The 21240-nt window shown below is 38.9% G+C and overlaps 1 protein-coding gene and 1 long non-coding RNA gene across 2 annotated transcripts; both read right to left on the bottom strand.

The window, feature by feature from the left end:
- Positions 1-281: 281 nt before the first annotated feature.
- LOC142518726 (ATP-dependent Clp protease proteolytic subunit-related protein 4, chloroplastic-like) lies at positions 282-19900 on the bottom strand. The gene is made up of 7 exons (XM_075621538.1): positions 19610-19900; positions 2215-2418; positions 1821-1876; positions 1540-1666; positions 1276-1353; positions 845-958; positions 282-766 (listed from the first exon to the last, which is right to left on the bottom strand). The coding sequence occupies exons 1-7, from the start codon at positions 19826-19828 to the stop codon at positions 695-697; spliced, it is 870 nt and encodes a 289-aa protein (XP_075477653.1). The 5' UTR covers positions 19829-19900; the 3' UTR covers positions 282-694.
- Positions 5156-18393, bottom strand: LOC142518727 (uncharacterized). Its single transcript, XR_012813631.1, has 3 exons — positions 18256-18393; positions 18083-18214; positions 5156-5170 (listed from the first exon to the last, which is right to left on the bottom strand). It is a non-coding gene; the product is annotated as an uncharacterized LOC142518727 (long non-coding RNA).
- Positions 19901-21240: the final 1340 nt, after the last annotated feature.

Genomic DNA, 21240 nt, shown 5'->3' on the forward strand with positions numbered 1-21240 from the left:
TAACTTTGATAAATAAATAAAGCGCACAACTACTTAACAAAAGTTACATGACGCATAACCTTAACGAAAATAGAACCCTTGGAAATGAAAATAGAACTGGCCATGATGGTTATAGTTCTACTTTCCTCTAACACCGAAACGTTGGTTCTGAAATCAAAACCATTGGTTTTAAAACCACTTCTCAGACCTAGATTAGTAAACAACGAAGATCCCTTGCAATAAATGTAATTCCGCGACTATTAGCCTACAATGAACTACAGATAATAATCAGAATGCTTAAATGTACAACAAACATGGCATCAAATTCGATAATTTGTTTCATATAACGGAACAACATGAGGTGAGGTGATTGCTCCCCATACATTCCAACAACATACATCCATCATTTCCTCACTCTTAAGTAAAAGAGTGGCAACTCTAGATAGACACTTGATTTTATTAGTAGCCCTCTTGAAACTTTCAAGAATTGGATACAGAATAAAGAAGTTTAAGCATTTTCTAGGCAAGAGCAATACTCCATTCTTTCTTGATGAATTGCCAGTCGAAACTGAATTCTTTATCTGCACAATTCTATCATTGGTTTCTCAAAAACATATATGCCAACTCGTTAATCGCAAGTATACATGGTAATCGATGTGTGGATAATCACTATCTCACTCCTATTGTTGTTACAGAATAAAGCACTTCGACAACATTAAATAAGTTGTGCCTTCTTGAGGTCGGACATAACTCCTCTATCTTCATCACCCCTTTCATTGTACAGAACCTACAAATAATAGGAGGAAGTGTAAGATTGTGATATTTCAGGGCTAAGCAAAATATTCCACAATTCGGAGTGGACTACCTTGTCTATGATCCCATATTCCACGGCCTCACTCGGACTGAAATATTTTGGACGCCTTATGTCTTCTTCAATCTGCTCCGGTGATTTTCCAATGTGTTTTGCATAGAGCTTAACCTTTCAAAATCAAACATGAAATTGAAAAGTATAGGTAGGTTCCAATGCAAATATAGGTACTGTGTTGGTTTCTTGTTTCAGTGACAGAAAAGTGGATCCGAGAAATTGGCCAGTCTATAGCTAAATGTTCAAAAAATAAAGGTGATAAACAGTTTCCAACATACAACCGAATCAAAAAAATATTTCAGACAATAAATTTCACACACGGTATAGAATCCCACGTGTATAAGAGAAACATAAGCAAAATCTTCTTTTCGGTTTTGTCAGGGGGCCAAAATGAGTGACACAATTGCCAAATATGATTGTCAAAAGCTTACCAACTCCGCCTTCACATTTCTAATCTCTTTCCTCATGACCTCTACATCAGTGGCTTGACCCTGAAATCTGGCAATTGGCTGTAAAATTACACAGGTGTCCTGTATTAGTGTCAAAACAACATAACGTAGAAAAATAAAAGAAGAAAAGAAAAGATGATTTTTTAGCATCATTCTTAAACTAGACCAGTTATTTGGAAACTAAGCCAGATGAGAAATCCCTATATTTGGGTTTACGAACAAAAAGTAAATGTGCCTTAAAGCGACCTGTTTTATCATGATTGTTGAGGATGGTAAGGCAGAACGATTCCCCTTAGCACCAGCAGCCAATAGCAAAGCTGCTTCTCCCCAAGCATTGCCAACACACAGTGTAAAAATCGGTGGCTTCACATACCTATAGAGATTTTACAATTTTGAAATCATGTACAGAAACCGAGGTAGCGAACCCAAGACAAGTTAACATATTCATTCAAATTTTGGAATACCTTTAAGAATTCAAGATCAGAATTGTGTCTGCGATTTTAAAATATAAGGGAAAGATTTATAACCTCATAACATCATATACTGCAAAAGCTTCTGTCTCATAGCCCAACTTCTCCCCACCCTGAAAAATGTACAAACTATAGTATAAACATGAATAGATACTAGCATATACATGCAGACAATTTCTTAGGCAAATAATGCATGGCAATGAAATGTGCTCCTGCAAGTGACATGATTAATCTCTTGATGGCACTGCTATGGTGATTATTCTGAAAACATTTATCCAAAAATAATGCAACATAGTAGACAGATAAGATTTGAATTGTCAATGTATCAGGGTTCATTTGCAAAGATAGGGGACTTTGTTAGGTAAAGTCATCAAAATGATGTTACCCTTTTGTTGAGAAACTAAATGATTCTCCCAAAAGGGAAAATAAAAAGAAAAAAGCATTGTCTAACCTTGGTTGTCCCAGTCGAATTTATATAAAGGTAAATTGGTTTTTCCTCATCTTCGTACTGCAGGTAAAGGAATTCTGCAAGTATCAATTCAGTGACAGATGGAACCAAAGACATTCCCAAGTAGACAATCCGATTCTTGTACAAGTACGATGCCAAATCTGGTGGAGCTTGCTCCCAAGCACTTCCCCTAGAGAAGGGAATAACCTATAACAAATTGGAGGCAACCACAAATGAGATAATAAGCAAGACTGGCACTAGCTCTATTAATAATAGAGAGGAAATCACAAGCAATGTGCATGAAAATAATTTTATTTTTTAGAATAATGTAATTTGGTTAAAACATATTTAATAACTAATTATAAAATCGATTTAAGTATTTACTATGCAAAATTAACTAAAATATCTTATTTACGATTTTGATTTCAGTACCTCTTATGCTTATTATACAATATTGACAATGGATAATATACTATGTTGCATGGATACGAGTTCGGGTATCGTATCGAAGATGAAATAGATACGGTGATACTGCAAATTTTGAAAATATAAGACACGATACGGCTAGGATACTACGATTATTAAAATATATATAAATATTATATATATATATTTAGTATTAAAAATTGTAGATATATATATATATAAATATATTCTAGAAATATACATACATATTTATGTAAATAAACACAATGTACAGCTTCAGTGCAGTGATTTAAAAATATAAAGCTAAAAGAATTCAAATTATTTTTATAATGAAACGTATCTATGCCGTGTCCATGACGTATCCTAACCGTGTTCAAAACATATCCAACTGATCAAACATACAAAAAGTCAACGACACGGATTTTGCCGTATCTAACACGCGTATCCATGTATCGTATTTGTGTTCGATACTTCAAAAAAAAAATTAAGAGTGTCCGTGCTACATAGATAATATATAGTTCGAGTTGTGTATTTTTTAAAACGAACAAATGACGAGTGCATTTTGGAATAATTTCTTTGACACACCAAAGAAAACAATCTAACATGCTTTGAAGCCACTACTCGCATCCTGAAAAAAGTAGCATATAATCACACAAGAAACTTCAGAGATTCCCTTGTCTATGCAAAGTAAACACTTATCTCATAAGCAGCAGCACAAAATAAGATAATGAGTTCAAAATACAAGTATGAGCAATTTTGGTGACACATGCACATAACATTTTTTCCAAGGCGATGCATAGTTTCGTTTTTTCTTGTAATGACCTAAATCCTTATTTTAATAAAATACTAATTAAGACATATTTAAATAATTGTTAATTAAGCATTATTAAGACATTGATTAATTGAAGATCAACATGTTGGAATCCACCGAGTTTAAAATAGATCACCCAATCTACTTCAAATTGTATTATTTCGAGAAATCCAACTGACGAATGAGATTATGACACGTGCTAGATAAGATTGAGTTCAGATCTTCTGAACTAGTCCGGATACAGCCTATAAATAGGAGTTGATTTCATTTGTTTCCTACCCTGCTTTCTCTCATCTTCTCGGTCGAGTTCTAGTCTATATCTATCTTAGGTTTTTAGCCAGTGTCTAGGGCAGTTTAGTGTCGAGAAGCTTCGGAGCTAGTGTCGAGAAGCTTCGGAGAGGTTGGTGAACCGGGACACGCAAATCGAGACGTCCTCAGCCTGCTGATGACAAACACAAGTATAATCCTAAAGCTTTAAATAGTGATTTAAAGATCGTTAGGACGAACTTTGAAGCATGTTTAATGATTTTGTATCAGGCATGATAGTGATTCAGTATGTTGGTATTGTCTAAGTTTAGACGAGTAGACTTTCTGTAAGATTGTTTTAGTGAGGTACGTAATATACTGACTGAGATATCCAAGCGTAGTATAAACACTTATATGCTTCATAGTTATCTGTTGCATGATACATGTTTTATTGTTTTAACATATTATGCATGACATATAAGGTAGGGTCTGATATCTTTTGAGATATACCTCGTTTGTTTGGGCGGCTCAGTCATGTTCTGTATTGTGGACGGTTGGGTATCGTGAGCTACAGTGTCCACGGGAGCCGCGGGCTCAGATGACTCTGGACATTTTAGGTTCACGTCTTGATGATGAGTGTGAGAGACAAAAAATGCCTATGACAGATCAGAGAGACTACACACTCAGGCACCTCTGGACTAAGCATGAGATTCTTGACTTGATTCTTGATATTCAAGCATATGCATTTCACATGCATCATATTGGTTTGCATACTTGTACATTCTCGTATTGGGCGATTGTCGTTCACGATCTTTTTTCATCTTCGACACCCCATTCCATAGGGCAGGTCTCTTAAGTTGGACGGTTCGGACGGCTAGGGCAGTGGTATAGAGTAGTTGGGCTTTCGGTGGTGATCCAATAGAAGTTTAATTTGATTTCTCGTATTCTCGTGCTAGATTATGAATTTGAAATTATTGTATTAACGATTAAGACTGAAACTATTGCTCTGTTTCGTTTGGGTTATAATATGATAAAGTAATTTGGTTGTTGCTGTTTAATTGTTGTTATTAGTTTTGATCATCCATGCTAATTAGTCTCTTTAGTAATGGCTTGGATAAGGGTGCTACAATTTTTTTGTTTTGTTATTTTTAGGTATTTACTTAGCAGTGCTGGACGTAACGACCTGAATCCTTATTTTGAATGAAGGTACAAATTAAGAGATAATTAAAAAATTGTTAATTAAATATTATTTAGGAATTGATAATTCGGGATCAAGCTGTTGGGATCCACCGAATTTAAAATAGACAACCCGATTTACTTCAAATTACATTATCCCGAGAAATCCAACTAGACAAATGAGATTCTGACATGTGGCGGATAAAATTTATTCGGATTTTTCGAACTACTCCGAATGCAGCCCATAATCAGCTTTTGTTTCATACACCGCATTCTTCAGAGAGAGTTCTAACCATATACCTTATCAGGTTTTCTAGCCAGATTCAAGAGCACTTTGGTGTCGGAAAGTTTCGGAGCTAATGTCGACTCAAGGAGGGGTCGGTGAACTGAGATCGAGACATCATCAGCGGGCTGACGACGGACGCAGGTATAATCCTAAAGCCTTAAATAGTGATTTAAGGATCATTAAAGGATCTGGTTTGAAAGTGATTTCATTATGTTGTTATTGTATAGGTTTAGAGCTTTCTGTCAGATTGTTTTAGTGAGGTACGTGATGTACTGACTGAGATATCCAAGCGTAGTATACACACTTATATGTTGCATATTTATCTGTTGCATGATACATGTTTTACTGCTTTGGCATATTATGCATGACATATCATGTTGAGCCTGATATCTTTTGAGATATACCTCGTTTGTTGGGGCCGCTCAGCCCTATTCTGTATTGTGAACGATAGGGCATCGAGAGCTACAGTGTCCGACGGGAACCGCGGGATCTGATGACTTAGACATTGTAGGCCCACGTCTTGATGATGAGTGTGTGAGCCAAAACATGCCTAGGGCAGATCAGAGACTACACACTCAGGCGCCTCTAGACTGAGCATGAGATTCTTGACTTGATCCCCGAGCATATTGCATTTCGCATTCATCATATCTGTTCGTATACTCGTACATTCTCGTATTGGGCGATTGTCGCTCACGTCTTTGATTTCATCTTGGACACCCCATTCCACGGGACAGGTCATAGGTTGGACGGTTCGGACGACCAGGATAGTGGCTAGAGCAGTTGGGTTTTCGGTGGTGATCCAGTAGAGGTTTTATATGGTTCGACGAAAATTTCTCTTTTGCTTATCCCTATCCCGATGAGACGAAACTAAAGCTCTTATTTTCTTTTGAATAATAGTTCGAGTAAGTTTTGAATGAGCCCCTCGAAAGCTTGATGCAAATAAATGAATCGTTTTCTCGTTCAGAATTATGTTTTCGATATGGTTGTATTAATGTTTAAGACTGCTGTTATTATTCTGTTTTCATTTGGGTTGTAAGATGATTAAGTATTTGGTTCCGCTGTTTAATTGTTGTTATTAAGTTTAATGTTCCATGTGTATTAGTCTATTTAGTAGTGGTTCGGGTAAAGGCGCTACATATGGTGGTATCAGAGCATGCAAAGATTTTTGGGACATTAGTAATTCTGTTTTGAGGATTTAGAGATTGATTTTGGTTCCTTTCAGATGTCAAGATATGGAAGCAGTCACGGAAGTGTGGGACATGGCCGTTATGGCGACGATGAGGCTGGCCGAGAACATCGTCGTAGAGATTGTGACGGAAGGCGTCACCGAGATCATGATAAAAGGAGATGTAAAAACCGTGTCAACATTATGGATTTCATGATGATTGGAACTCCACCGTTGACCGGAGATGAAAATTCTGATATTGCTGAAGCTTGAGTCGATATAATGGAGCAGTGTTTTCGAGTGCTGCACTATGATGAGGATGAGAAAATGGAGGTAGCCGATTTCATGATCCAAAGAAAAGCTTGGAAATGGTGGAAACTTGTTTCTGCAATTCTAGTTCAGCATCATGGGCCGATTCTTTGGGAACATTTCTGTCAGGCCTTCATCAATCATTACTTTCCGCCAGCTCTTCGTCAGGCGAAGGAGATGGAACTGTTGACCATCAAGCAAGGAGATTCGAGCATTGAGAATTACTAAAAGCGTTTTACGGACCTGTTCCGTACGCTCCTCACATCAGTGAGAATTCTGCAGCAAAATATCCTCACTTTTTTAATGGTTTGATCGGGTTTCTATCTGTGACGATCCTACTTCGTACAAAGGATTAGTGAATCGTTGTCGTCAAGCCGAGATTAGTATTGCTAGGAGGAAGGCTATGCAAGCTAGCAAAAGTTCTAGTTCGTTGGAACCGAGAGGTCGGTCTTTCAAGAAGTCTGTATCTTTTTCTTCTTCTTCTTCCGGTTCTAGAGGGGTGCACAGCTTTGGTAGGAAAAAGCTGCAATGTGGCCACTACGGAGTCAATCACCAGACGGAGAATTGTCGAAGAGTAACAGGTGATGCGAACACGGATGGTCAGGCGCCAAGGAAAGCATGGGACCCTTTGGAGTTGCCGGAGGGACCAATCACGAGGGGACGATTGAAGAAGTTCAAGGAAGTGTTGCACGGACTTATGAGCAATGAAGAATGTCTTACAAGCGAGGTGCAAAGTGCTGGAGGGTTTTTGATGCATGGAAGTGAGTTTGGAAGTCACAAGAACATTATTCAAGTGATAGATGAAGTTGAGTCCAGCAGCATCGGCGCCCGAGCGGTCAAATATTACCGCCCGAGCGCCATACTTACTGTCCGAGCGCGAGTAGTACAGGAGCCTTGGCGCTCGAGCGGTAATATTCTACCGCCCGAGCGCGAGTCAGTTTCGGGAAGAATCCTAGTTTCCTAGTTAGAGTTTTAATTATTATGGCAACTAGATTTTTTTTGTTATCTTTTGATATAAACATATGTTGCACAAAATTTTGGAGAACTTTTCAGATTCATTATTTGATATTTTATCAAAGTTTAGAGTTTTCTCTCAAACTTTTCAAAGCTTCGCTTTGTTATTCAAAAATCAAACTTATCAAAGTTTTTAACTTTGTGGCGTTTGTCGATCGTGCTTGTGCGAATTGTCGTCGACTTGTTCTTCGAAGGTTCGTTATAATCTCGGATGTTTATCTCGTGATTATTTGTTGCTAGACTTTTCATAGTTTAGAGGTGAAAATCACAACACACACGCTTGATTCAAAAGATCGGGACAACAACGATTCTTTGTTCGTCAGTGAATTGAGGACGCGATTTGATTTTAATCGTGTTTGCTATTCGTTCGTACAAAGATTCACATCATTTGGTATCAGAGCTTAGGTTCATTGAAATTCAAGCAAGTTATCTTGTTGTTAAATTTGCAGATCTGTATTATTTCTTCGTTTGTTTTCAGATCTGTTTTGGTCTATCGTTCTTCGTAGATTTTTTCGTGAATCTGCGATTCTCGAAATTTGTTGGTGTCTTTTTTTTTGGGATTTTCGAGTAGTACTCAGCAAAAAAAAAAAAAACAAAATTCCGAAAATCCACAATTATTTCTTTTTGATATTTTGTTCTATTCCTTTTTGTGAGTCATACACACTTGCCTCACACAGTCAAAAAAAAAAATTATTATTATTGATCTTCAAATTACTTCTCTACGCAGTCCAAGTGAGTCGATCACATTTGTTCACAAGCTTAAACTTGATTGTTTGATAAATTCAAATACAAAGCTTGAGCACCTTGAGAGGACTCTCGAACTTGAGTGACATAACTTGAGTGTGAGTGAATTTTCTTTGGAGTGATTAGTGAGTATTTGTTGTGAGCAAAAAAAAAAAAAAAATTGTGAGAAAAGACCAGTGAATTTCTTTGGAGTGACCGTGAGCATTTGGGTGAGGATTATTTTGTTTGTACTAACGTTTTCTTGCAGGTACAAGTTTGAAATTAGATGGAGAGGGAGGTAGGAGATAGTTCGAACCCGGGGTTGTCTAAGGTTCAAATGGAGGCGTTATTTGGGCATTTTAGTAGGATGATGTCGACCCAAATGGAGTCGTTACATGAAAGGTTGGATAAGCTTGAGGTTGGTGTTAGTGGGAGTAAGTCTAAACCTGAGGATTTGAGTAGAGAGGATGAGGAGTATGACTTGGGTGGAGATGAGGAGAGTCAAAATGAAAATTGGGGTAGGAATGGAAGAGGTAGAGGATACGGTAGAGGAAAAAGAGGAGCCGTACGGGGTAGGATATGATGGGGATAGGGAAGATGGTAACATGGGTAGCATTAAGATGAAAATTCCATCGTTCCATGGGAAATCTAACCCGGAGGCGTATTTAGAGTGGGAAAAGAGGGTAGAGTTTGTGTTTGAGTGTCACCACTACTCCGAACAAAAGAAGGTGAGGTTGGCGGTGGTGGAATTCTTAGATTATGCTCTCATTTGGTGGGATCAACTAGTGACCACTAGAAGGAGGTATAATGAGAGACCTATTGAATCTTGGGATGAGATGAAGAGGGTCACGAGGAAAAGGTTTGTGCCCAATCACTACTATAGGGAGATGTTTAAGAGGTTACAAACTTTGAGGCAAAGGTTGAAGAGTGTCGAGGACTACTATAAGGAGATGGAGGTAGTCATGATTAGGGCAAATATTGAGGAGGATAGTGAGGCGACCATGGCTCGTTTTCTTTGTGGTTTGAACAGGGAAATTCAAGATCAAGTGGAGCTCCGGCACTACTTGGATCTAGACGAGATGGTGCAAATGGCCATAAAAGTGGAGCAACAACTCAAAAGGCGTGGAGTTGGCCGCACCAATCAAACTGAGGGTTCATCATCTTCTTGGAGATCAAATGCGGTGAAGCGTGAGGAGAATAAGGTGGTGACCAAGCCCAAATTTGAGACCAAACCAGAGGCGCCTAAGCAAGGAGTACAAGGTAAATCTGAAACTCCTTCTAATCGATCTAGAGATGTTAAATGTTTTAGGTGTCAAGGGTTAGGGCATATTTCTAGTGAATGTCCTAATAAAAGGGTGATGATCTTAAATGACTATGGTGAATATGAGTCCCAAAGTGAGAGTGACGATGATGAGATGCCTGCGTTAGAGGATCCTAATGAGGGATATGAGGCGGTTATAGGTGAAGCACTAGTGACTAGGCGTATCATGAGTGCCCAAGTCAAGGAGGAGGAGACTAACCAAAGAGAGAACTTGTTCCATAATAGGTGTTTTGTGAATCAAAGGGTTTGCAACTTAATCATAGATGGGGGGAGTTGTACTAATGTGGCTAGTGTTGAAATGGTGGAGAAATTGGGTTTACCTACACTAAAACACCCTCGACCATATAGGCTTCAATGGTTGAATGATTGTGCGGAAGTGAAGGTAACAAAATAAGTGCTAGTGCCTTTTTCTATTGGGAAGTATGTGGATGAGGTTTTGTGTGATGTGGTACCCATGCATGCATGTCATATCTTGTTGGGTAGACCTTGGCAATATGATAGGCGGGTGGCACATGATGGATACAAGAATAAGTACTCCTTTGTATTGAAGAAGGAAACCATTGTATTACTTCCTTTGTCCCCAAAGCAAGTGTTGGAGGACCATTTAAAAAAAAAGAAGAGAGATGAGGCCGAAAAAAAGAGTGAACTAAAAAGTGATATGGCCTTTGAAAACAAAAATGAGATGGCTGAAAAAAAGAGTGATAAAAAGAGTGAGATAGCCATACAAAAGAAAAATGAGAGGAAAGAAAAAGAGAGGAAAGAAAATGAGAGGAAAGAGGCCAAAAAGAAATCATATATGGCCCAAAAAAGTGAGTTGAAACACTTGTTGCACACACATGAACCACTTGTGTTGATTCTTTATAAAGAGATCCTCTTTAACACAAGTGATATAGCCGGTTCCCTTCCGAGCATTGTTATTTCACTATTGCAGGAATTTGATGATATATTTCCGGAGGAGCTACCTCAAGGACTACCGCCTTTGAGGGGGATTGAACACCAAATTGATTTGGTGCCCGGGAGTGCATTGCCAAATCGTCCAGCTTAGAGGAGCAATCCGGAGGAGACGAAGGAGCTTCAACGGCAGGTAAGTGAGTTGTTAGATAGGGGTTTTGTGCGTGAGTCCATGTCACCTTGTGCGGTACCTGTTTTATTAGTTCCTAAGAAAGATGGCTCATGGCGTATGTGTGTAGATTGTAGGGCAATCAATAACATAACCATTAAGTATAGGCATCCCATACCTAGGCTAGATGATATGTTAGATGAATTGCATGGTGCTTGTATCTTTAGCAAAATTGATTTGAAGAGTGGTTATCACCAAATTAGGATGAGAGAAGGTGATGAGTGGAAAACTGCTTTTAAAACCAAATACGGGTTATATGAGTGGATGGTCATGCCTTTTGGCTTAACTAACGCTCCTAGCACCTTTATGAGGTTAATGAACCATGTCTTGCGTGCATACATAGGGAAGTTTGTTGTTGTTTACTTTGATGATATTCTAGTGTATAGCAAGGACTTGGATGAGCATGTTAATCACTTGAGATTTGTACTAATCACATTAAGGGCTGAAAATTTGTATGCTAACTTAAAGAAGTGTGATTTTTGTACAAACAAACTTGTCTTTCTTGGTTTTGTGGTAAGCTCACAAGGGATACAAGTTGATGAAGACAAGGTAAGTGCTATTCGAGATTGGCCAACGCCTACTACTGTTGGTCAAGTCCGAAGTTTTCATGGTCTTGCAAGCTTCTATAGGAGGTTTGTAAAAGATTTTAGCACGTTGGCCGCACCAATGACGGCAGTGATCAAGAAGAACGTTCCATTTCATTGGGGCGAGGAGCAAGAGAAGTCCTTTAATATTATCAAGCAAAAAATAATTAATGCTCCTTTACTTGTTTTACCTGATTTTGCTAATACTTTTGAAATTGAATGTGATGCTTCAGGTGTAGGTATTGGTGGAGTGTTGATGCAAGGAGGGCGGCCGGTGGCATACTTTAGTGAGAAGCTCAATGGAGCAGCGCTGAACTATCCCACGTATGATAAGGAGTTCTACGCACTTGTGAGGACCCTAGAGACGTGGCAGCACTACTTGAGGCCTAAGGAGTTTGTGATTCATACGGATCATGAATCCCTAAAGCACCTTAAGGGGCAACAAAAGCTGAACAAGCGGCATGCCAAGTGGGTGGCGTTCATAGAGACATTTCCCTACATCATCAAGTACAAGCAAGGTAAGGAAAATGTAGTGGCCGACGCACTGTCACGAAGGTACGTACTAATCTCTACCTTGGAGTCAAAAGTTTTGGGGTTTGAGCATGTGAAGGAATTGTATGTGCTAGATGAGGACTTTAAGAGTTTGTTTGAAACTTGTATGCATGGTCCACATGATAAATTTTATTTGCATCATGGTTTCTTGTTTAGAGAATATAGGTTGTGCATCCCTAAATCATCCATTCGTGAGCTACTTGTGAGGGAGGCGCATGTGGGTGGCTTAATGGGACATTTTGGTGTGGCTAAAACTTTAAGTGCATTGCATGAATATTTCTATTGGCCACACATGAATCGTGACGTTGAGCGTGTTTGTGATAAGTGCATTACTTGTAGGCAAGCTAAATCTAAAACACAACCACATGGCTTGTATACGCCACTTCCCGTCCCTAGTGAACCTTGGGTTGATATTTCTATGGACTTTGTTTTGGGGTTGCCTAGGACAAAGAAGGGGAGGGATTCTATATTTGTTGTTGTGGATAGGTTTTCTAAGATGGCACATTTTATTGCTTGTCACAAAACTGATGATGCATCTCACATTGCGGACCTATTCTTTAGAGAAGTCGTTAGGTTGCATGGCATGCCTAGGACTATTGTTTCCGATCGCGATGTTAAATTCTTGAGTTACTTTTGGAAGACGTTGTGGGCTAAACTTGGCACAAAATTGTTGTTTTCTACTACATGTCATCCTCAAACGGATGGACAAACTGAAGTTGTCAATAGAACTTTAGGAACACTTTTGCGTGCTATTCTTAAAAAGAACTTAAAGAATTGGGAAGATTGTTTACCATTTGTTGAGTTTGTGTATAATCGTTGCATGCATTCAACTACACATTATTCGCCATTTGAGATTGTTTATGGTTTTAATCCTTTCACTCCGTTGGATTTGATGTCTTTACCTGTGAGTGAAAGGTTAAATATGGATGGCAAAAAGAAAGCTGAATTTGTTAGGGGTTTGCATGAAAAGGTCAAGGCCAATGTTGAAAAGAAGAATGAGAAAAATGCCAAGCAAGCCAACAAGGAAAAAAAGAAGGTGGTATTTGAGAAGGGAGATTGGGTGTGGTTACACTTGAGGAAGGAAAGGTTCCCCGAGAAGAGACGTTCAAAGCTATTACCTAGGGGCGATGGACCATTTCAAGTCCTTGACAGGATCAATGACAATGCCTACAAACTCGACCTACCAGGTGAGTATAACGTGAGTTCTACTTTTAATGTTAGTGACTTGTCGTTGTTTGATGTAGGTGACGAGCTGGATTTGAGGACAAATCCTTTTCAAGAAGGGGAGGATGATGCGAACACGGATGGTCAGGCGCCAAGGAAAGCATGGGACCCTTTGGAGTTGCCGGAGGGACCAATCACGAGGGGACGATTGAAGAAGTTCAAGGAAGCGTTGCACGGACTTATGAGCAATGAAGAAGGTCTTACAAGCAAGGTGCAAAGTGCTGGAGGGTTTTTGATGCATGGAAGTGAGTTTGGAAGTCACAAGAACATTATTCAAGTGATAGATGAAGTTGAGTCCAGCAGCATCGGCGCTCGAGCGGTCAAATATTACCGCCCGAGCGCCATACTTACTGTCCGAGCGCGAGTAGTACAGAAGCCTTGGCGCTCGAGCGGTAATATTCTACCGCCCGAGCGCGAGTCAGTTTCGGGAAGAATCCTAGTTTCCTAGTTAGAGTTTTAATTATTATGGCAACTAGATTTTTTTTGTTATCTTTTGATATAAACATATGTTGCACAAAATTTTGGAGAACTTTTCAGATTTATTATTTGATATTTTATCAAAGTTTAGAGTTTTCTCTCAAACTTTTCAAAGCTTCGCTTTGTTATTCAAAAATCAAACTTATCAAAGTTTTTAACTTTGTGGCGTTTGTCGATCGTGCTTGTGCGGATTGTCGTCGACTTGTTCTTCGAAGGTTCGTTATAATCTCGGATGTTTATCTCGTGATTATTTGTTGCTAGACTTTTCATAGTTTAGAGGTGAAAATCACAACACACACGCTTGATTCAAAAGATCGGGACAACAACGATTCTTTGTTCGTCAGTGAATTGAGGGCGCGATTTGATTTTAATCGTGTTTGCTATTCGTTCGTACAAAGATTCACATCAACAGGTGCTTGTTTAAATTGTGGTGGTTTTGGTCACATGAAGATAGATTGCCCTAAGAGAATCAGAGTGGAGGCGGAGGTTCTATGACAGGGTTTTACAGTGGAAAACAGTCTGAGGCCACTGTGCAACAGAAAGGTTTTCCAGCTCAAGGTTCTCGTCGTGGTGGAATATCACAAGGATCTAAGCAACGCCCACTTGTTCAGGGACAAGTGTTTGCCCTAGACCAAGAACAAGCTAAGCAGCAAAACGAGAGAGTCATTGCAGGTAATTTTCTTTTTTGTGGTATTCTTGTATATGTATTAATTGACACTGAGGCATCGCATTCATTCATAGCATCAATGTTTGTTAAGAAGCATAATTTACCCTACGTGTCATTGGATGTTTTGATGTCGGTGTCTACACCGATGGGACAAAAGGTTTTAGCTAAGCGACTTGTAGTAGACTGTTTGTTAGAGTTTGAAGGAAAATACCAATTTGATGATATTGGCTATGGAAGATTTCGATTGTATTATGTGAATCGACCTATTGACTAAGTATAGAGCGACTGTAGATTGTTATCGACGTCTCGTTCAGTTTCGTCCAGAAGGAAACGAGAATTGGTTCTTCTTCGATGAGAGAGCTCGACCTCCAATGCCAGTAATGTCTGATGTAAAGGCACAACGGGCTTTAGCGAAAAGAGGATAAGGATACCTCATTTATGTTGTTGACGTATCAAAGGATGTAATCGACGTGAAGAAAATTCCAGTTGTCGATGAATTTCCTGATGTTTTCCCCGATGAAATTCCTGGATTTCTTTCGGAGAGGGAAATGGAAATGGAGATAGAGTTGGTACCAGCAACCGCACCTATCTCAAGAGCGCCTTATAGATTGGCACCAACGGAGATGAAAGAGTTGAAACAACAGTTACAAAATCTTCTTGACAAGGGGTACATTAGAACCAGTGTGTCTCCTTGGAACAGTGTTGTTCGTTAAAAAGAAGGATGGGTCTATGCGACTTTACATAGATTATCGACAGTTGAACCGAGTAACAGTCAAGAATAAATATCTGTTACCATGGATCGATGATTGTTTGATCAGCTGCAAGGGACTTCAGTGTACTTGAAGATCGATCTACGGTTTGGATATCATCAACTTCGAGTTCATGAACGTGATATCCCTAAGACTGCATTTCGAACAAGGTATTGACATTACGAGTTTCTAGTGATGTCGTTTGGTTTAACGAATGCTCCAGCAGTATTTATGTATTTGATGAACCGAGTATTCCAGGAGTATCTTGACAAGTTTGTCATTGTCTTTATTGATGACATACTGGTATACTCTCGTAGCCTTAAAGAGCATGCACAACATTTAAGGATTGTGTTGCTAACCTTAAGGAATCATCAACTGTATGCTAAGTTGAACAAGCACGAATTTTGGCTCGACAGAGTTGTCTTCTTGGGACCTGTTATATGCAAAGATGAGATATCAGTGGATCCTAGCAAAATCGAAGCAGTGTTGAGTTGGGCACGACCGGAATCAACTCAAGAGATAAGAAGTTTTCTAGGTTTGGCAGGTTATTACCGGAGATTCATCTCAGGATTTTCTCAGATTTCCAAACCATTGACACATCTAACGTGTAAGAATGTGCAGTTTGAATGGACACATGATTGTGAAAATAGTTTCAACGAACTGCGTCAACGTTTGACAACTGCATCAGTTTTAGCTCTACCATCTGGATCAGGAGGGTACATTGTGTACACTGATGCATCAGTTCAAAGACTTGGGTGTGTTTTAACCCAGAATTGTCATGTGATTGCATTTGCATCCAGACAGTTGAAGAAAAATGAAGAGAATTATCCAGTTCATGATCTGGAATTGGCAGCGATTGTGTTTGCTTTGAAGATCTGGCGACATTATCTCTATGGAGAGAGATTTGAGATTTTTATAGATCACAAGAGTTTGAAGTATATCTTCACTCAAGCAGGGTTGAATATGCGCCAAAGAAGATGGATTGATTTTTTAAAGGATTATAATTGCGAAATCAAGTATCATCCAGGATCAGTGAATCTTATAGCAGATGTTCTTAGTCACAAAATGAGATGATCTGCACTTCAGACAAGTTTCATATCAAGTGTAATCCAAGATTGTTGTTCTCCGGGATTTCACTTCCGTCTAAGAAAGGAATGGAACACATTCGAGTAACGAACATTTTATCTTAACCGACATTGTATGCCAAAATCAGAGAAGCTCAGTTTTCTGATCCGAAAGTGAAAAACGTTAGCAAGATTAGCTAACGGAGACAACACATCTGGCTTTGCGTTCCAAACAGATGGAACCTTGTGTCTGTCAGGAAGAATCGTAGTTCCAGAAGATTCTAAATTAAGAGACGAGATTTTATCTCAAGCCCATAGGAGTAAGTTGAGTATCCACCCTGGAAGCATGAAAATGTACACGGAATTGAAGACCAGATTTTGGTGGAAAGGTATGAAGAAAGTGTTTACCAGTTTGTAGTCAAGTGTTTGGTTTGTCAGCAAGTGAAAGCTGAACATCGATGACCAGGAAGATTACTTCAGAATCTTCCTATCCCTGAGTATAAGTGAGAGCATGTGACGATGGATTTTGTCACCACTTGTCGTTGTCTTCTAAAATTTGTGATGCCATTTGGGTTGTTGTGGACTGACTGACTAAGTCAACACATTTCATTCCGTATAGCCGGGAATAGAGTTTCCATCGCATGGCAAGACTATACATCCAAGAGATTTTTAAATATCACGGTGTGCCAACAAGTATAGTCAGTGACAGAGACCCACGCTTTACCTCAAGATTCTGGGGAAGTTTTCAAAAAGCGTTGGGAACCACATTGAGTCTGAGTACTACCTATCATCCAGAGACCGATGGTCAGTCTGAGAGGATTATTCAGACACTCGAGGACATGTTGCGTGCTTGTGCTCTGGATTTTGGACCAGCATGGCATGATCATCTGCAACTTGTGAAGTTTGCATTTAACAATAGCTACCACAGCAGCATTGGTATCGCTCCGTTCGAAGCATTATATGGTAGACGTTTTCGTACTCCATTGTTTTGGGACGAAGTAGGAGAACGACAAGTACAAGGACCTGAATTAGCGCAACAAGCGATTGACCAAGTGGAATTGATTAAGAAGAGAATTAAAACTACACAAGATTGTCAATCGAGTTACACGAATACTAAGCGTAGACCTCTACAGTTTCAGTCAGGGGAAAAAGTTTTCCTTAAAGTTTCACCATTCCGCAGGGTGATGAGATTTGGACTCTAGGGAAAATTAGCCACAAGATTCATCGGAGCTTTCGAGATCTTGGAATGTGTTGGAAATTTGGCGTATCGATTGGCTTTACCGCCGTACCTGTCCATCATTCATAATGTCTTTCATGTATCGTTGTTACGACGGTATGTAGCAGATGAATCCCACGTTCTTGGTCCAACAGATGTTCAACATGAAGAAGACTTGACTTATGTCGAGCAGCCGCTTTTAATTCTGGGTAGGAAAGAGAAAAAGCTCAAAAAAAGACCATTCCACTTGTTCTAGTGCAATGCCAAAGCCAAGGTACTGCAGAAGCGACTTAGAAGTTAGTGAGTCGGATGCGCTCAGAGTATCCACATTTGTTTTGAGTTGTATCTTTGTAATCATGAATTATATTGATTCAGTTGTATTGTACTTCAGTTCTGATTTCGAGGACGAAATCTTTGTAAGGATGGGAAGATGTAATGACCTGAATCCTTATTTTGAATGAAGTACAAATTAAGAGATAATTAAAGAGTTGTTAATTAAGTATTATTAAGGAATTAATAATTTGGGATCAAGCTGTTGGGATCCACTGAATATAAAATGGACAACTCGATCTACTTCAGATCACATTATCCCAAGAAATCCAACTAGACAAATGAGATTCTGACACGTGACAGATAAGATTGATTCGAATTTTCTAAACTAGTCCGAATGCAGCCTATAAATAAAAGCTGATTTCTTTTGTTTCCTACACCACATTCTTCAGAAAGAGTCTAGCAATATACCTTAGGTTTTCTAGCCAGTTTCTAGGGCACTTTGGTGTCGGGAAGTTTTGGAGCTAGTGTCGACTCGAGGAGGGGTTGGTGAACTGAGATCGAGACAACATCAGCGGGCTGACGACGGACGCAGGTATAATCCTAAAGCCTTAAATAGTGATTTAAGGATCATTAGGGAGAACTTTGTAGTATGTTTAGTAATTCAGGATCTGGTTTGATAGTGATTTCATTATGTTGGTATTGTCTAGGTTCAGAGCTTTCTGTCAAATTGTTTTAGTGAGATACGTGATTTACTGACTGAGATATCCAAGCGTAGTATATACACTTATATGCTGCATATTCATCCGTTGCATGATATATGTTTTACTGCTTTGGCATATTATGCATGACATATCATGTTGAGCCTGATATCTTTCGAGATATACCTCGTTTGTTGGGGCCGCTCAGCCCTATTCTGTATTGTGGACGATGGGGCATCGAGAGCTACAATGTCTGACGAGACCCGCGGGCTCTGATGACTTAGTCATTGTAGGTCCGCGTCTTGATGATGAGTGTCTGAGTCAAAACATGCCTAGGGCAGATCAGAGACTACACACTCAGGCGCTTCTAGACTGAGCATGAGATTCTTGACTTGGTCCTTGATATCCGAGCATATTGCTTTTCGCAAGCATCATATCAGTTTGTATACTCGTATATTCTCGTATTGGGCGACTGTCGCTCACGTCCTTGTTTTCATCTTGGACGCCCCATTCCACGGGGCAGGTCTTAGGTTGGACGGTACGGACGACCATGATAATAGCTAGAACAGTTGGGTTTTCGATGGTGATCCAGTGGAGGTTTTATATGGTTTATTGTTTTCTCGTTCAGAATTATGTTTTCGATATGATTGTATTAATGTTTGAGACTGTTGTTATTGTTCTATTTTCGTTTGGGTTGTAAGATGATTAAGTATTTGGTTCAGCTGTTTAATTATTGTTATTAAGTTTAATGTTGCATGTTTATTAGTGCATTTAGTAGTGGCTCGGGTAAAGGCGCTACAGCTGACAGCGACAAATTCTCTCTCAACAGTAAGGAACACAATATTTTTCCTTACCTGAACTCAAAACAAAGGTCCTTAATTCCAAATAATGCCATAAAAATCTGCCACATGACATTTATTTCCTCTTCTCATCATCTCTATTTGCCATAAACTCAAACACCAATGGTGGCCAATTATACATTACACGAAAGTAAAAAATATACCACCATAATTTAGTGTAAAAAATGAATCTTAATGACACAATGAGATGTCCTCTTATGGAAACAATCATCAGGATAATAACATTTTCACAGTTTCACTGCCTCAAAACAAGTAGTAAGTAGAAATCACAGCGTCAATCACAGCACATACATCATCATTTCACAAGCAACAGAACATCTTTCTCATAACTAATCAACGAAGTGTCCAAAAAGATCATTTCTTTAAAATCATCCAACAAAGCCCCATTTCACCAATCAAAATACAAGCACAACTCTCCATAGCAAAACCATACATACCATTGTGACGACACCCCTTTTGCCACAAGAGATTGAGGAAAAAGGTTTGAGTGAAGCGGAATAGATTTTTTTACCCGAAAAGTCACCCGAGACCCAGCCACCCACGATTGGAGATATAAAATTGGTGCAAAGAGAAGGTTTAAAAGAAGAGTATGAAGATGCTAGAAGTGGGCTCATGCTAAGGGTGATTCCGGCTGTGGGCAAAACGTGAGAAGCCATGGATCCCGCCGAAGAGGCCGAAAGGTTTTAGGATGAAATGGGATCGGGTTGTTGGACTGTGGATCCATTTCTTGATAATATGGGGTTGGAAAATGAATTCGGGTTGTTGGGTTTTGGAAATATAGATGTTGATATATGTACCAAGATCGATGCGTCTAATCATGCATAATAGTCAGCTAATTTTAAATTATTTAGTGAAAAATTATTTTGGAAATATAGATGTTAATATATGTACGAAGATCGAAACTTCTAATCATACGTAATAGTCGGCTGATTTTAAATGGACAAACTTGCATTCACCCTTTATTTTCGTTCTCAACTTTCTCCTTGTTTTTGTCTTTTTATTTCTTTGTTTTAACCCTCCAATTTTCTGAAATTTTCAAAAACATCTTTTTTTTTTTGGTACGTAGTATTTTTATACATATCGAGCATGTTCTTGAAGGCATATAGCCCCAAGACATGCAGCTACGCAATGTTTTCAGCTCATATATCATTCTCAAATGACTTTATATATATATGCTTCTCAACTTTCTCCTTGTTCTTCATCTTTTTATTTCTATGTTTTAACCCTCCAATTTTCTAAAATTTTCAAAAACATCTTTTTTTTTATTTTGGTACGTGGTATTTTTATACCTGAGCATGTTCTTGAAGGCATATAGCCCCAAGACATGCAGCTACGCAAAGTTTCCAGCCTATATATCATTCTCAAATGACTTTATATATATGCTTCTCAACTTTCTCCTTGTTCTTCATCTTTTTATTTCTTTGTTTTAAACCTCCGATTTTCTAAAATTTTCAAAAACATCTTTTTTTTTTATTTTGGTACTTGGTATTTTTATACCTATCGAGCATGTTCTTGAAGGCATATAGCCCCAAGACATGCAGATACGCAAGGTTTCCAGCCTATATATCATTCTCAAATGACTTTATATATATATGCCTATCATGCTTCCGTATAATAAATTGAACTATTTTTGTTGGAACATTTCATGTTCGCAATCTTGATTTTGATGTTAACAAAACTTGTTTTGTTTGTTTCTAATGAGTTTACCTAGTGCCAGAAACTGAAACTGATCAGGCTTCAAACTGATCAGTTACCAAGCTTAAACTGAAGCTATCGAGACGCAAACTGAAAGTGTCAACCGATTGATCGAACTGAACAAGTTCAACTAAAGTATCAAGAGTAGTTCAACTGATTGTCCAGTTGATAAGTGGTTCAACAGAAGACCTTCAGAAGCCCGGCCAGCTGATGAAGTGTTCAACTGATGAAAAGTCCAACTGACCAGTTCAACTGAATCAGTGAAATCAGTTCAGCTGACGAGTCAACTGATTTCACCTCACCAATTCAAGACCAGTTCAGAACATCAGTTAGGAGCGAACCAGTTTGCAGATACGACAATCTTATTCCAGTT

Source organism: Primulina tabacum, chromosome 11 (genome assembly GCF_025594145.1).
Source record: "Primulina tabacum isolate GXHZ01 chromosome 11, ASM2559414v2, whole genome shotgun sequence".
NCBI lineage: Eukaryota > Viridiplantae > Streptophyta > Magnoliopsida > Lamiales > Gesneriaceae > Primulina > Primulina tabacum.